Source organism: Camelus bactrianus, chromosome 24 (assembly GCF_048773025.1).
Source record: "Camelus bactrianus isolate YW-2024 breed Bactrian camel chromosome 24, ASM4877302v1, whole genome shotgun sequence".
Lineage (NCBI taxonomy): Eukaryota > Metazoa > Chordata > Mammalia > Artiodactyla > Camelidae > Camelus > Camelus bactrianus.
In genome coordinates this window covers 17,696,403-17,711,992 of record NC_133562.1, presented here as the reverse complement: position 1 = coordinate 17,711,992, position 15,590 = coordinate 17,696,403, and the positions used below count along the sequence as shown (strand labels likewise).

Sequence of the window (15,590 nt, the reverse complement as noted above, 5' to 3'; positions counted from 1 at the left end):
CTGTTTGTGTACAGATATATTGGGAAGGACTAAACTGGGAGTTCGAGATTTGCAGATACTAACTACTATACATAAACTAGATAAACAACAAGGTCCTACTCTATAGCACAAGGAACTATTGTAATAACTTACAATGAAAAAAATACGAAACCGATTATGTGTATGTATACGTATGACTGAAGCATTATGCTGTACACCAGAAACTGACACAACGTTGTAAACTGACTATACTTCAACTAAAAAAATTTTTTTAATTAAAAAAAAGAATTAAAATGATATATTAAACACATCTATGCTGATATAAACATAAACTATCTCTGGAAGTACACATAGGAAGTTGCTAGGAGGTTGCTTCTGGGGAGCGTAACTGGGCAGAAGGAAGCTTCACTTTGCACATCCCTCACACCTTTTAAATGTTACACTGTGTACATGCAAAGCTCATATAAACAGTCATACGGTACAACTAAAAATTGCATCCTTTATTCATCCCTTATTATTCCCAAAGGAGGTATCACTACTAATATCTGGGCTCAGAGTCTCCCAGGAAGTCAGAGAAACTGCTGGGATGACTATACAAGGCGGACAATGCCCGAACTCTTCTAAGGACTCTTGGCTTTAGTCTGTGAAGCAGGCAGGGGATGGTCATTCACAGCAGACAGTGGCACTGCCATAAGGGGGAAAGGGCAGAATCAGTGCTTACGGCACACTCTGACAGGTCCACAGGGAAGTCCTCCCTGGCCTCTCAAAGCCTGGGCCGGCGGGTCCTCCAAGGTGTTCCCACTGAGCCCTGAGCGTCTTCCCCGGCCCATGCGCCTCTCAAAGCGTGGGCGGGCTCACTCCCAGAGCCCGCTCCAGCCCCAGCACAAAGACTGATTGTCTAGGCACCTTCAGCCCTAGACACTGGACTTAATGTCCCCTCCTATTCCCTCGGTAACTGCGGTCACAACACCAAACCAGCCTCCAGCCGCCACTTCCGGAGAGGCCCACCAGATGGGGATGTCGCCGCAGGGATGGACAGAGAACAAGCTTGGCCTTTCCCAGCCACCCGAGGCTGCAAAGTTACTAGGCTGCGACTGCTGTTTGCTTGTTCACTGGTTTCATTGGAATACTTGAACATGAAAGGTTCAACTATTCTTGTAACTTTGTTTTCTTTGAAAAAGAAAATATTTATTTTTATTTATTTATTTTTAGTGGAGGTACTGGGGATTGAACCCAGGACCTCGTGCAAGCTAAGCACGCACTCGAACACTGAGCTATACCCACCCTACCCCAAAGGAAAATATTTAGAATGTTTCAACTCCAAAAGCACATTTTTAAAAATTGAAGTATTTTTAAAGTCTGCTTTCATTAAACAGTTGCATCTTGTATCCCCGAGGGCCTTTGCCAATAGTTCTGGTTTTCTTATTCTGTTTTGTTTTGGCACAACTCAAGTTGCAATTTCGTGAAAATTAATGCTACACTCTCAGTTTCTAAAGGAGCCTATAAACGAAGCTGTAATAGGAGATGTGGAGATGGATTCGTTTTAATACCCCTGTCTTGACTTAATTTGTATATTGCTTTTTCAGTTCTTCCTTCCTAGGTCAATTTATGATTCCAAGTTTTTATTAACATCCAACACGCTCACATGCTTGGGAGAAACATGGAAAATCCCAAGCTCACAATGATGCCCAGGTGCAGTTCCACAGTGGGCTGGCCTGCCTGAAGGGGTGTTTCAGTTGGCCTGATCTTCCTAGGACTTCAGAGAAGTGAGTCCTGTTTCCAAATCAAAGCAATGGACTTCTAGAGCTCCCCCAGTACTGCATGGGGCCCCGTGGGGCAGTTTATCAGTCAGGGGTGTTCAGACACAAGATGTGTGTTCTCACTGCAGAAATGCAATTGTTCCTAATAGTTCCATGTTTCTCCTAAGAGCTGGTCTTTTGGGCTTCAATAGTTACGGGCATACAGAACATCTCAACCATAAATCTTACAAGTCATACTGAACTATATACCTCAGTAACAGCAACCATGTCTCTTAGTAAGGCAGAAAATATTTGTAAAGGTAAAAATAGATTATGGGAGACATCCAAAGAATTGCTGAATAGGAAAAAGAAAAACTTACACTGTATAAAAAGTATACATTATCATAAATACAACTGACATGTTTGGGGGGTGGTGTCCAAACATGACTGGGACTGGAGGGCCCCTCTTACTTTTCTCTTTTTACAGTCACAAAATGTAAGCTACCAAGGTGAGAGTAAGATGCAGCGGTGCAGCCAGACCGAGCGGCTCCCTGGTCTTAATGAAAATGCACATCTGATGTTGCAAGTGATGCTTTACATGGTTCTTCAAAGCTGCAGGTGGTGAGAGCTGGGGGGAAAAAACATGCAAATGTAAAGGAAATAAGAAACTCTTTGAAGCTGTCCTTGCTATGGATACAGTGGATGGCCAAGGTAATGAATTTCCCCTGGCAGAAATGCAGAGACGAGAGAACAGGCAGCTTAGGACAGGAGAGGCTCCTAACCATGCTGGTCCCCAGTGACGGGGTCTCAGCGCGCAGGCTCCCTCTGAGGGATTTCGACCCAGTGCCTTCTTCCAGCCGAGGACCACTGAGTCCTCACCTCCCCAGCTCCCCAAGCATCTCCTGGGTGTCAGACAGACTCCTCATGCCTTGCATGTCACAAGATGGACATCTCCGTCCTCAATTTGCTTTTCTTCCAGTATCTTCTCTCCCACTTCCTTGTTTCTAACATCCCTAGGCTCCCGTAAGCCTGAAGCCTCACTTTGCTTCCCCTGCTGCCACCCTCCAGGTGGCAGCTAATCTCCCCAAACCCACTGCTCCTCTCAAGCCCCAAGGCCCCTGCCCTTCTTGGGCATGGTTCCCTCTCTGGGACTCAATGCTTCTGGTGGCCCTTGTCCCTGTAGCCTCGTCCTACTGGCTCCTTCTGCACTGTTGACCAGTCAGAGTGCATCACCAGCTGCTTCAAAACCTTACATCCCCAGGGTCTCAGGATGAAGACTAGTCTCCCCCCAGGGCACTCAAGGCTCTCTGGGGTCCAGCCCCCCTTCCCTCATTTAATCCCTCAACCACCCCCAGGAAACACTCAGCCAAACTCAGCGGGAAAGGAGACACGGACAGGAGTCCTTTGGGGGAACCTGCCCTCTTGGAACTTCCAGCTCAAACTACACCTGGGTTTCCAGGGCTCAGGAAGTCGTCTGAGGCTGGGGCTTCCCTGTCAGGGCCCGGGAACAACTTCCCCCAAAGGCCAGGGCCTGGGAAACCTGCAGACATCCTGTCCTTGTAACTTCTCAAATTCAGGGACTGACAAACTGTTCGCCAACCAATAAGTGGATAATTCACCCAGATCCTTCAGCCACAACTGTGCCACAGCCCAGCCCCCGGTACCATGGGGGACACAGCAATGAATGGAGCCTAGCTCCCTGCTCCCGAGAAGCTGGCAGCCTAGTAGGTTCAAGGTGTGTGATGCAGTACCAGTCAGACGATAATATTCCTCTCTTTAGCCCCAAATCTCACATCCCATACAACAAGGGTCCTCTTTTAAAGGTGACCTCTCTGGGAGAACAATCTCAGCTGATCCCAAGAAGCGGTGCTCCAGGGCAAAGGACAGAGAGTGTCTTCAGGGTTATCAACTTGTTACTTTCTTACCAAGACTGAACTGAGCCCAAATACACCCAGCCCATAACCACACGGGACTGTAGAATCTGGGAGTCTGACACCATGGGGTTTAGGCCCCATCTTAGAAATTAAAGGTGATGTGTGGCCAGGCAAACCCTGGACAACCCTTCTACCTGGGTCTCTGAGTCCCAGCCAAACCTCCAATCACTGGCAGCACTCAGCAAAACATGCTTCAGAATACATAGGAGACGATTAGAATGTGGAATACAGATCTAATTTGTTTTAAATTCAGGATTTAAGGCAAATGACATCTGCGAGTCGCTCATGTCTCAACTTTTGCTCAACGTGCAGAATACTGTAAAAAGGAAATAGAAATTACAAAGAGGAGCCAATTAAAATCAGGAAACTCAATTGCTGAGATAAAAGCCAAGCTAAAGGCAGTCCATAGCAGACTAAATAACGCAGAAGAATGAATAAGTGATTTAGAAGACAGGATAATGGAAATCACTCAATCAGAACAAGACAGAAAAGCCAATGAAAACAATGTAAGGGACCTCTGGGGTAACATAAAGCGTGTCGATCTACTTGTAATAAGGGTCCCAGAAGGAGAAGAAAGAATAAAGGGGACTGGAAATTTATTTGAAGAGATCAATTTATAGTCAATCACTAGCTGCTAGAAGTTACATCTCATCATCCCACACTGTCACTTCCCAGTGGACCCACACGGTGGGGCTTACACCACGCTCTCCTGTGTACTGTTTCCATCTGCTCGTCAAAACCACCCTCTAAGGTAAAGGTTGGCATAATCAGCCTTTACCCTCAGGGATTAAATAACTTCCCAGTGAGTGAATTGGAAGCCGAGCCAGTCTCCTCTAACTCAGCACTCTGGCCATATAAGGGTAACTGTTTCTAATTGTTCTAAAATTACAGGTCTTACTTTTTCCCCCTTGTAAACACATCCTTGTGCAATCACTCGTGCCTGGGAGTAATAATCAGTTGATTCCTGGTGGTCTAATTAATACTCTTGCCAAGTTAAATTCCTTCCACAGACCCATTACAATTCATTTCTCTTCCAGCAGATCCTTGATTAATTACACGACACCTTAATGGGCCCACCACCTCCTGATTTACATAGAATGAACCATTCACAGATGAAAACTAATGTGTATAAGACAAATTGCAGGGTTTACACAAAATCTAGAACAGTTTTTAAGGGGTGAATCAAAACATTCCCACTTAAATATTCCAGAACAAATTGGTACCTTTTTTTTTATACTTTTCTTGTAGGCACTCTTAAGCAAACTGATTCCCTTCACTTAAGGACAGGGAAGCCATCACCACGCTGCTTATAAAACCCACCTTTCCAGCCTGGTCTCATGCTGCGGTGACAGAGATGACGTGGGGGTGGTGGGCACACTGGATCCAGACGAGGGCCTTGAGGAGTGATGAGAGTTGTTGCCAAAGTTGCTGTATCTAAAGAGGGCAGAGGTTTAAGTTGGGGGCAGGAAGGAGCAGAGAAATGATTACAAGTCAATAAATGAATAACACTCTGCAAACTGTCTTCATTTGCAAGAAGAACAGGTCTGGAAATGCTAGCAAATGTTCGTGATGACCCCAGCTTAAAGAAACTTACTAACTTTTTTGTTTTGATTATTTCCCATTAGAGAGCTTCCCAGAGTCCAAAACTGTCAGACAGCGGGATGCTGACAAAGGGTTTAAAGAAAACCCTCATATTTCCTTTCTTTTTTACATGTACATCAGAACAAGTTGCTAACATAAATTAAGAATCCAAATTATTTTCAATCAAATCATGAAGATTTTCTTGTCTCTCATGGGGACACAATTAGCTTTAATTCCCTCAAAGGTCTGTAGAAAATAACAGATGATTGGCCAAAGAAACATCTCATTAAAAATGCTTTAGGTGTTTCCAAGTCAATTCATCCGTTAAACGTTATCTCATCACATGCTCAGCAATTAAGGAGAAACTTTCCCCAGACCTTCTAGACTGGCCCACTTCTTAGAGGTGCATGTTTCCAAAGTTTTCATCCAGTAAATTTCTTCAGAACCGAAATTATAGCCACTAGGTTTAAATGAGCTTTTATCACTTCCCAGTCATCTCTGACAAGTTTCAGGATTTGCAAAATTCTAGCTTTCTTTCTGTTTTTCAGAACAGCAGTTTTTCAGCTACCTACTTGTATTTAGATAGCACCATTCAATTGCATTCCCAGACAGCAAATTATTATTTGAAAGCCTTGTGTGAAGCAGACATTCCTGATAAACTACAAATAATGAGATCCAGAGAGCTTTTCCTCACAGCCTACTCAGCAACAAGGCAGGTACGACTGCTTCTTCTTAACTGGTGAGGACACTGTATTGGGGTGTGTGGGGCCCCAGGGTCACCACGATACAAACTCACACAGATTCCTGCACACAGTGAATCTGGTCCAAACTCCAACCAACAGAAATCAGTACTAACCATTCTGGGAAGCAATTTGACCTCAAAATGTGGATATCCTTTGACCGAGCAAGTCTATGTTGGGGAAGTTAACATGACCTTATGGTTATTTCTATTCCAAAATTGTCATGCAGAAAGTTACTCACTGAAACCTTGAGATCATGGCAAAAAAAAAAAAAAAAAAAAAACTGGAAACCACCCAACCAGAAAGTAAGAAAGTATGACATATCATATCATCAATGGACTGGGATGCAATCATTAAAAAGGTTGCCAGGTTGTAACATCGCAAATACTTATAATATTTGTGTATGTATACACACATACTGCATGTAACATCAGGATACAATGTTATACACCGAGTGTGATCACAATTATAAAAAATATTCTTAAAGGTTAAAAACTATGTGTAGAAGAAAGTATAAAAAAAAAAGGTCATCTACGTTAAAAAGTGGGATACAGAAGTGATATTTCAGTTTTCCTTAATCAATCACATTATTATAACGGGAAATAACACACTTATATTACCCCAAATCTACGTTGTGTTGCTAAGTCTGGTGTGTTGGCTGCTGCTCTTATTTATTTGGTATTATGTGTCAGCCAGTGCTCGCACCAGGCACCCTAGCAGGCAGATGGGGACTCAGGCCTCACAGTGTTACCCCATCACTCTCCCCTGTTAACACACCACCTCCATGGGATTTGGCTTCTGGGAATTCATTTTCTCTTGCCTTAAAAAATCCAGCACTCTATTTGTCTAACAGGTTAACTGTGTCTCCAAGTCGGTGCTGGCTTGATTTTTCAAGGGGGTCCCCGATGATACAAATATTGAACCCTTATGTCATACACCTGAAAGCAATATAACGTTATGTCAATTACACCTCAATAAAAAAATTAAAAGAGAGGGCCCCCAAACTGCAGGCCACAGAGAATACAGAAAAGCAAAGAGGGAGAACATACAAAAGAGAGGAAGACACAGAGGAGGGAGAAGCGGCTCAGGAGCAAAGAAGAGGGGGAGAAGCAGGCAGCGGGCGCTGGGCTGGAGGGAGGGAGGCTGCCCCTGGGACCTGAGCCCCAGCTTCAGCCCTGCGCCTCCCAGCTGCCTGGACACGGAGCGACCATCTAAAACAGTCCCCTTTCCGACCAAAAGTGGACATCCCAGAGAATGCTTTAACAGGATTACTTTACTAAAATTATGGTTCAGTGACGTTATGGAAATAAAACACATAGCGTGATTTCTCCTCCTTTGGTTTTTCTGATGGTTGAGCAATTAATCCGATGACCTCGTGTTCTATCCAACTTTGCTTCTCAATTTCAGCCAAACTAGCTGGATCACACAATTCGCTCGATTCACGCAGCGCTTTTTGTCCGTGTTTTTAAAAAATTCTTTTTAATGACTAACTGGTTGGTCTGTATCATAACCCATTCAATTGCAGTCAACCACTGCGCAGTCAAGTCTGTGGCCAGACAGACCTGTGGAAACCACGGTGAGTGAACGTCAGAAAATTAGGAGGTACAAATAATATTGATACTGTATTCAAATTCCTGCCAAATGGTTTTGAAATTGCAAACTTTTCTCAGTTAAATCGAAGCCAATCCTCATTCACAAGCACGTGGCTGCTTTCTTCAATTTATGTGTTTATTCATTTTGGCAATTTCCATGTTTCCATTGCTCCCATCCCCCAGGAATATAAGGGGTAATGAAGCCTGGAGACCAAGTGGGAGGGACCTGGGTCCCAGGAAAGCCCTGTCAGAGGCTGTAAGACCATCACCAGGAAAATCATCACGGGCTACCACCACCCTGCTGTGGAAGATGCGGTTGCCAAGGTATTTTTCTTCCAGTCAAATGTGCGGCTCCTAACTTGCACGTAGATACTGTACCTGGAGGACAGAAGAGCTACACTGGATGCGCTCCATAAAAATTATGTGAAAGATCACAATAACCTCAAAAATTTAAACCTAGAAAAGACTGGCAAAGAACTTGGAGTTTGGAGGTGTCCAACTGGGGGTCATGTACTCCTGAGGGTACACAACGCCATCCTGGAAATAAGAGGAAAAGAATTTTCAGACCCTCGAGTTCCATGGCTGCTCTTTCTTAACATGGATCTGCCCGTGGCTGCTCCGAGGGCCTCCGGGTTCTCCTTCCCCAACCACCCTGTCCACAACTGCCTCCCACTTTTAGGAAAAAAGAGGAACATTCTCACCCAGGCTGAATCAGCGTGGGGCACTGCTTTGAGCTGTAAACCTGCAGGGTGCCAGGCAAAGCAATAATATGGGAAAGCATCGCTCCAGGGGAATTCCTTATGAAACAGTGAGGAAGGAGGAGGTGGCGCTTATCCATCCAGGGACAAACTCAGAGCGGGGCTGATCTACCTGCCTGCCTGCCTGCTAGCCTACCTGGGAATCAGCCCCCAGGAGTGAGACAGGTATCTTAGTATCTTGGGGACACATATTAGCTTATTTGAACAGAAACATGAAATCAGATTTTTTTGTGACAGAAATTAAGTTTCATTTGACTGAGGACTGATTGGCTTTGCCACTTGGGCATAGTGGGAATTTTCCATCATTCAATCAGTTAAATCCAAAGCCCCAAGGTTTTGACAAAAGTAAATTTAAAGCAGGGGAAGGGTATAGCTTAAGTGGTAGAGCACATGCTTAGCATGCAAAAGGTCCTGGGTTCAATCCCAAGTATCTCCATCAAAAAAAAAAAAAAAAAAAACAAAGAAATAAGTAAATCTAGTCCCCCCCCCCGCAAAAAAGGCAAATTTAAAGCACATATATAATAAACAAATTACATCCTGTGCAACTATTTAGACTCCTGATTAAAAAAAACTTTAGACAGGCTACTTAAAACTGAGAGAAGTTTCAACGTTCTTTTAGGTTGCAGGAAAGCAACAAAAGTTGCTTGATGAGCCCCAGTCCTAGGTCTTCTGCTTATTAGATGGGAGAGATGACACCTGTACTGATTGGCTGCTTTTGTCACGTGAAAGCACTGCCCTTCGGGACTAGATGCCCCCAACTTTCATTCAAATAACTTCTTGTCTGGGCCCAGGCTGAGGGTCCTCCAAACACAGACTCAGGCAAAAGCATCTTACTGACAAGGACTAGACCGAAGAACCCCTGGCTGGGGGCAGCCAGGGTCAGGGCCGAGTGGGAGGGGTTACTATGTAGATGAAACCACACAGGAAAGAAAGTGACAGGTTGCCTACAAGAGAGGCCACAGTGGAAGTGCGTACACATTAGCACCAGACTCTGGGACAGCAGCCTGGGGTGGACACCACTCCCCATTCACCTACCTTCTCTTTGCCTTAGTTGCCTCCCTGAAATTAAGGGCTGGTAATACAATCAATTCTTAAGGGTTAAGTGATACCTTAAAGTGCTAATTTCATGGAAAGTACAAGGCCTGGCTCTTAAGAGATGCTCAATAAATATTAGTGATTATTATTCTTACTGAGCATAAGGGTGGCCATCAGTAGTATCAATTATTGATTTTGGACAATTGATTGTTTAAAATATTCACATCCTGTGTTCCCCATTCCCTAGTCTGTACAGAGTCCCTGATCCAGGCAACAGTGAAGGACAGGCACACAGGCAAGCTGACAAGCATCTGCTAAAATTCCCTGCGCAGTTTTGATTTGCACACCTCCCTCCCTCTGTCCCACCTCCAGTTTGCATAAGAATCATTGAGGTGTCCATTCTTAAATCATGTTATCTTTTTTAAGGCTTTTTTTTTTAAGCCCAGTATTTTATCCTTGTGGTTTTAATTTATTTTCAGGGGGGTGGGAGAAGTAATTGGGTTTGTTTGTTTGTTTGTTTAATGGAGGTACTGGGGATTAAATTTAGGATTAAACCTCGTGCATGATAAGCATGCGCTATACCACTGAGCTATTCCCTCCCCCCAAATCACGTGATCTTATTAACGTCTGTAAAGTGAGCTCAAATTGCAATTGTTTGCCGTCTCACGGGACGCTAGAGCAATGACTGAAGGAAAAATGCATATATGTTAGAATAAAAGCAGAAAGCTATAGAAACGGAAAAGGAAACAGAAAGACACCCACCTATTAGAAGAGAAAGACCGGAAGTTGTAAGGATCAGAGGCGGAATACGCGCTCAGATGGACAGAGTCAGAGCCACTGTTAAAGGAAGGAAAACTCCACTCAGAGCTGCGTGGAAGATAGCAAAGCCCCTCGCCACGTCCCGCAGGTCCACAGAGACCCCGTGCCAGAATGATGGGTGTGAGATGTATCGATTCTGACAGACCATGCATATTTTTATAAACCGTTACGTGCAAAAATCCACTTTCAGTAATTGTTTTATAACAAAAGAGCTCCGTAATTCAAACCGACGGAATTTTCTTCTGCAACTTACCTAAGTCCTGGTAATTAGTTAGTGGTCAGTTAGTAGTTAGTTTACACCACAACTGCTCTGCTCTGACCAGAATCCACACAAACACAGCAGAAGACAGACAAGCCAGACGATGCGGTTAACGCGCGGCGCCGCCCTCCCCGGGCGAGCCTCACACAGGCCTCCACGTGGGCGGCTCTACCTGCTTTCCTGCTGGCACTCGGCTTCCTTCTCCTTGGCGGACAAGGGCGAATCCTCAAAGTCATAGGAGAAGAGGTGGAAGGGGCTGTGGGGCACATAGGGCAGCTTCTCTATGGTCGGCGATGCCTTCTGGGGGCCCGGTGCCGAGCCGGAGGCCCGGGAGGCCAAGGCGGGGGCGGGGGGCGGCCGCAGCGCGGGCCCCGAGGACCCGCTGCGCGAGGGCAAGGCGACCCCCGGCGGCGCAGGGCTCGCCGCAGGCTGCTTCCCCTGCGGGCCGGCACCGGCAGCAGCGGGGAGGCCTGGGCTCCTGGGGGCAGCATCCTTTCCGGTGGGGATTTGCTCGGAGGCAGGACTGGCCTCGCTGTTGGGCCAGCAGGGAGGAGAGCAGGAGAGGGGAAGGAAGGGGAAGAAAAGAGGTTTGGGAGAGAGGGAACAAAGGTTAGGAAAGAGAAAAAGGCATATTAAAACTCACTACAGTTAGGGCCTCTTCAGAATCCAGCTGTTTCTTGACCTGTGGCGAGACAGCCCATCGCCAGAAGCCCCAGTTTTTCCAATAATCCTGGTGCCTTGGTTCACTAATCTGAGAGGTAAGACCATCCTGGCCTCTGGGCATATAGGGGCCTCTGTGAGGGGATTCAATGGAACCCCAAAGGCTCTTCTGCACCCGCCCCTCAACCCCCAATTTTCTCTCCACTGGTGGTTTTGGCACCAGAATTTCCACCATTTGACTTTCATTTCTTTGTCTGGATCAGACGATCTGCCCTCCTCCTAAAAGGCCCAACCTTGAGGAAGAGGTATCCCACACCCTACACTTAGAGTCACTGCTTTAGGATCCTTTCTCCAAGGCAAGTGTGGATAAGGGAGGAGAGGAGACGCCAGCAGGCGTGCAAAGAGCTGGCAATGGGGGCCCAACAAAGCGAAGGGCGTCATGCCATTTCGCACTTTCCCCCGGGCCTCCGCTACCACTAAGCCCCAGACATCTCCCCTCCCGCAGGAAGGCGTAATTCGGCCACATCCACAGCGGTGAAGACCTTCCATCTTCAGGGGACTGGATTTAGATATTCTGATGCCCACCTTTATAACTGGCAAATCTACGTTAAACTCAGCATTTTTCAAAACCACAGTCCCTTTCCCAGGGAGCTTGACTCCCAGTCATGCCTGTTTGGGACTGGGATGCGAGCCGTTTGGTTTCCTCCCTCGAATTCAGAGCTCCGTCTGTATAAAGAGGCAAGAACACACAGGTGTCCCTGGCTCGATGGGAGGCTGGGAAGAGACCACGCTGCCGTGCTCAGGGCATCCGGTCCAGGTGGTACACACACACGGCGGGCACACATGGTGGGCACACATGATGGGCACACGTGGAAGGCACACACAAAGCAGCTGTTAACAGGAAGGGGGGGCAGTGGAAGACACCAACCACACAGAAGTATGAGGAATCTTTCCCACCACTTCCACAGCTGGGAACAAATAACATCGTAATCAACATTAATAAACACCTCCGGTATTGCCAAGACTGAGCCCTGGTGTTTCACCTGCACACCTTTACTTCCTAAAACTGAAATGTCTGACTGTATTCTCTGACCAAGGACGCCCTCCAGCATCAGGCATGTAATCAAAGACACGGCAAGGGGTAGGACAAACCACCATATCCTGTGTAAATCACAAGCCCCTGTAAAGACAGCACGGTGTCCATCAGAAATGCCTTTAGAGGCTGTCCATTCCAGCCAGATTCTTCCATCTGGTCCGCAGGGGCTGCTGAACTGTGTGAATCACTGAGGGTGAAGGGTTTGTGTGTGTAGGACACACCGTGCACATTTAAGCACGTGTGAAGCTGTAACAATCTACTTATTGAAGGTCCACATAATTTTCTGTGGCTAATTTTTGACCTAAGGTGGGACTGCCGACTGGACGTCCCCTCTTCCCAGAGCATCCCTAACTAAAGTTACTACCCCCAAGCACGGCGCTCGGCATGGGTGGCGGCCCTGGTTAATGCCGGCCGATCTTTCTCCTTCTCATCCTAGAGTATGTGCCTTACTCCATCCCCAGGTCATTCCTTTCCTCTCCCCACACCCTGCTGGCTTCTTTCTGGACATTTCTGAAGTGGGGAAGCAGTTCAGAGAAGATTCCATGACCCCGGAACAGTGGGCATCTCAGCACGTCAAATGAGCCCATTTGAGAATCTCTTTGTGCTGGTGGCCCGGAGAATGAGGCCACAGCAGCAAAGAATGACATTAACTTTGAAGTTGGTAAGAGAAAGATTTTACCCTAATTCATCCAATTTTGCTTATCTGTAGACAATTTAACAGCAAAAATGTCCATTTGCAATGTAATCAATCAAGTGAAGGAAAGCACTCCATTTTAGAATTGTTCTTTGAGTATCAGAAAGTGAAATGACCCATGATCAACCTGTGTTTTTCATACAGACATTATTGAGGGAAATACCTACAAAATTTACAAATATTTGCAAGGTGCCTGTGTCTGTGAACACTGCCTGAAGACAGAAAAAATACACTTTGGAGAGGCGAGTGGAGGACAGAAAATTCCCCCAAAGGGCTATAGAGCTATGTTCGTTATTCTGGGCCTGAAAATAAATGCTGGGATTTTTTTCTATGCTGTTTGGGGTGAAAAGCGTTTCCTGTCCATTTGGATAAAAATCAAAATACATCCTTACTCTAGCAGTCACCCCCACATTTTAGATAATACTACACTGGTCAAATTAGTAGGAAGACGGGGACATGCGGAAGTCTTCCTCCTTTAGGTGCAGAAAGGGTTAACATCTTCCAAGCAGAGATGAAAGTCTTGCGAGTCACTGTCAATCTGATGGAGCCAAAGCACTGAATGAGGGAGGGGACAGTGGGGAGAAAAGCAGTTAAGTGCATCTTCCCTAAAGCAGGATTAGGAACGCAGTGCATGAGTGAAAACTACGGTTCTCTAGGGAAAATGTGCTGTTATTTCTACAAAACTAGTCACTCTGTGGCTCTGTGTACAGGGTAAAGGTTTGCCAGTGGGAGCTAGTGAGGAAGGGAGGAAGGAGGGCTGCTGTGATTCATTAGGAAGGAGCCAGGTGGGATCCTGGGAGGGCCCAGTCCTCGGTACCTGTCCTCGCCCTGACACAGGGCATCGTCCTCTCTCTCTTCCTCTGAATTGGGCTCCGTGATTGGCTGCTCCTCTTCCTCCTCCTCCTCCACCCTGAGGCCAGGCCAGGAAAAGAGAAATGCACACAGAAACAAGATGGGAAAGCGAGATGAGCATTACAGACAAACAGGAAGATGAAGCAGAGCAGCTTGGGCTGGCCGAAATGGAAAGCTGGCACTTGATCTGCTAGGAGAGAGAAGACAGTTCTGAGATGGGGACATTTAAATGTGGGCTGGAGATGCAATAACCCAGCACACACCAAATCTCTTTGTAAGGTGGCTGGATGCTACTGCCCTCTGCACCGCCACCACCACCCTGCCCGCTTGCCCTATGCCCCCACCACGCATGATTCAGAGAAGCTTCTGGCCTTGGGCAGGCCTCCGGGTGGTTTTCCTCCTGTACACAGAATCACGCAGTGGGTATTCTGGGTGATGCCCAGCTCCGGCAGCAGGCAGAGTCCTCCTGTTTTTGCTGCACCCAATTTGGTTAGAAACCAGAGAGGCCCAGGCTGACCTGGCACCAAACCTCCATGGTGGACAGAGGGGTTTTTTTTTTGCATGCCACTCCCTCATTCTTGGTCAGTGTGTTTCGGTGGGGGTGAATCCACCCTCACTTCAAGGGTTGACACGTGGTCCAGGTAGAGTCAATCCATCACCCCTGGGAATTCTCCTGGAGCCTTCAGTGATGAGAAGGTACAGGGACACCCTAGGTCTGGAGCTGCCTTCAGCTTCTAGTGGAGGAGGCTGCCTGTGAGTGACACCCACCCAGAAAAGTAGAGCTGGTGGGGGAGAGCGGGAGGGGAAGAGAATTGTGCCCATGACAATTTTAACACTTGGATCTAACGCTTTTGAAGCTCCACCCCGGGCTTTTACTAATGGAAGATGATAAAGTCTCATTTTTGCATAAGGTATTTTGGCTTGGGTTTTGCCCTTGCAGCTGAACAAGTACAGAGTCTTACAGCTGAATCATCACCCTCCTTTGGCCTCGAAGTCCTGCCAACATGTGACATGTCACTGTCTACATGGAACGCCCACCCAAGGCCGTGTGGGCGTCTCCATCCCTTGCCAAAGGGATTCAAACTCCCGAACTCCGATAACCTTCACCTTTTTTTTCACGTCAGCCCCTCACACGCTGGACCTCACCATCACACAGCACTGGCCCACCTTGTAAAGCTTACATCCAAACTTCTCCCCCCGATCACAAGCCCCCCTTCCTCCAAATCTCTCTTTCCGCTCCTTCCACAATCTTCTGCAACCTCACAGCGTCCTCCTCAATTTTCTAAATGTCCACCAGCTCCATCTTGCCTTCAGTCATTATGAACTGACCATTTCTCACCACAGGCATCATTTTGCCAACATCTCTAAGTCTTTTGCCCACTGTCCCTCAGCTGTAGTTTTTCTTTTGACTGAAATATAAAATACATAGAGGAAAGTACACAGATCACTGAGGTTTCACAAAATAGATACGTCCATATATAACCAGCATTCCTTGAATGCGCCCTTCCAAATGCTTCCCTTCCCTCCTTCAAATAACACAGGTGAGCTTCGCCTGATTTTCTTCTCCATCTAAAAGGAATCATACTGTGTGTAGCTTGTTTTGTTCAACATTACACCTGTGACATTCATCTATACTGTTCTGTGTCCTTGAAGATCATTCTTCCTGTTGCTGTAAGTATTTTATATGAACACACTATAATTTAGTTATCCATTCTACTCCTGCTGATAAGTCAGGTACTTTTCAGTTTGGGGTTATTCTGAATAGGGCTGTTATGATGGACATTGCAGTGTATGCTTTTTTAGTGAACTTATGTATAAAGTACTGTGCGCTGTACATCTAAGGATGAGATTT

The 15,590-nt window shown here is 46.4% G+C and overlaps 1 protein-coding gene across 17 annotated transcripts in view; it reads right to left on the bottom strand.

Moving 5' to 3' along the window:
- The window catches only part of FHOD3 (formin homology 2 domain containing 3), a 411,645-nt gene that overhangs the window by 104,394 nt on the left and 291,661 nt on the right, over nt 1-15,590 (bottom strand). For 5 of the 17 annotated variants that reach the window (XM_074352255.1, XM_074352256.1, XM_074352257.1 and 2 more), the window contains exon 11: nt 4,973-5,086. The exons of 2 other annotated variants lie outside the window; for them this stretch is intronic. In XM_074352255.1, the coding sequence (XP_074208356.1) occupies nt 4,973-5,086 (114 nt within the window). Of the gene's footprint in view, nt 1-4,972; nt 5,087-10,120; nt 10,196-10,608; nt 10,969-13,703; nt 13,797-15,590 lie in introns of all 17 variants that reach the window. 10 more of the 17 variants (XM_074352245.1, XM_074352246.1, XM_074352247.1 and 7 more) reach the window with 4 other exon arrangements.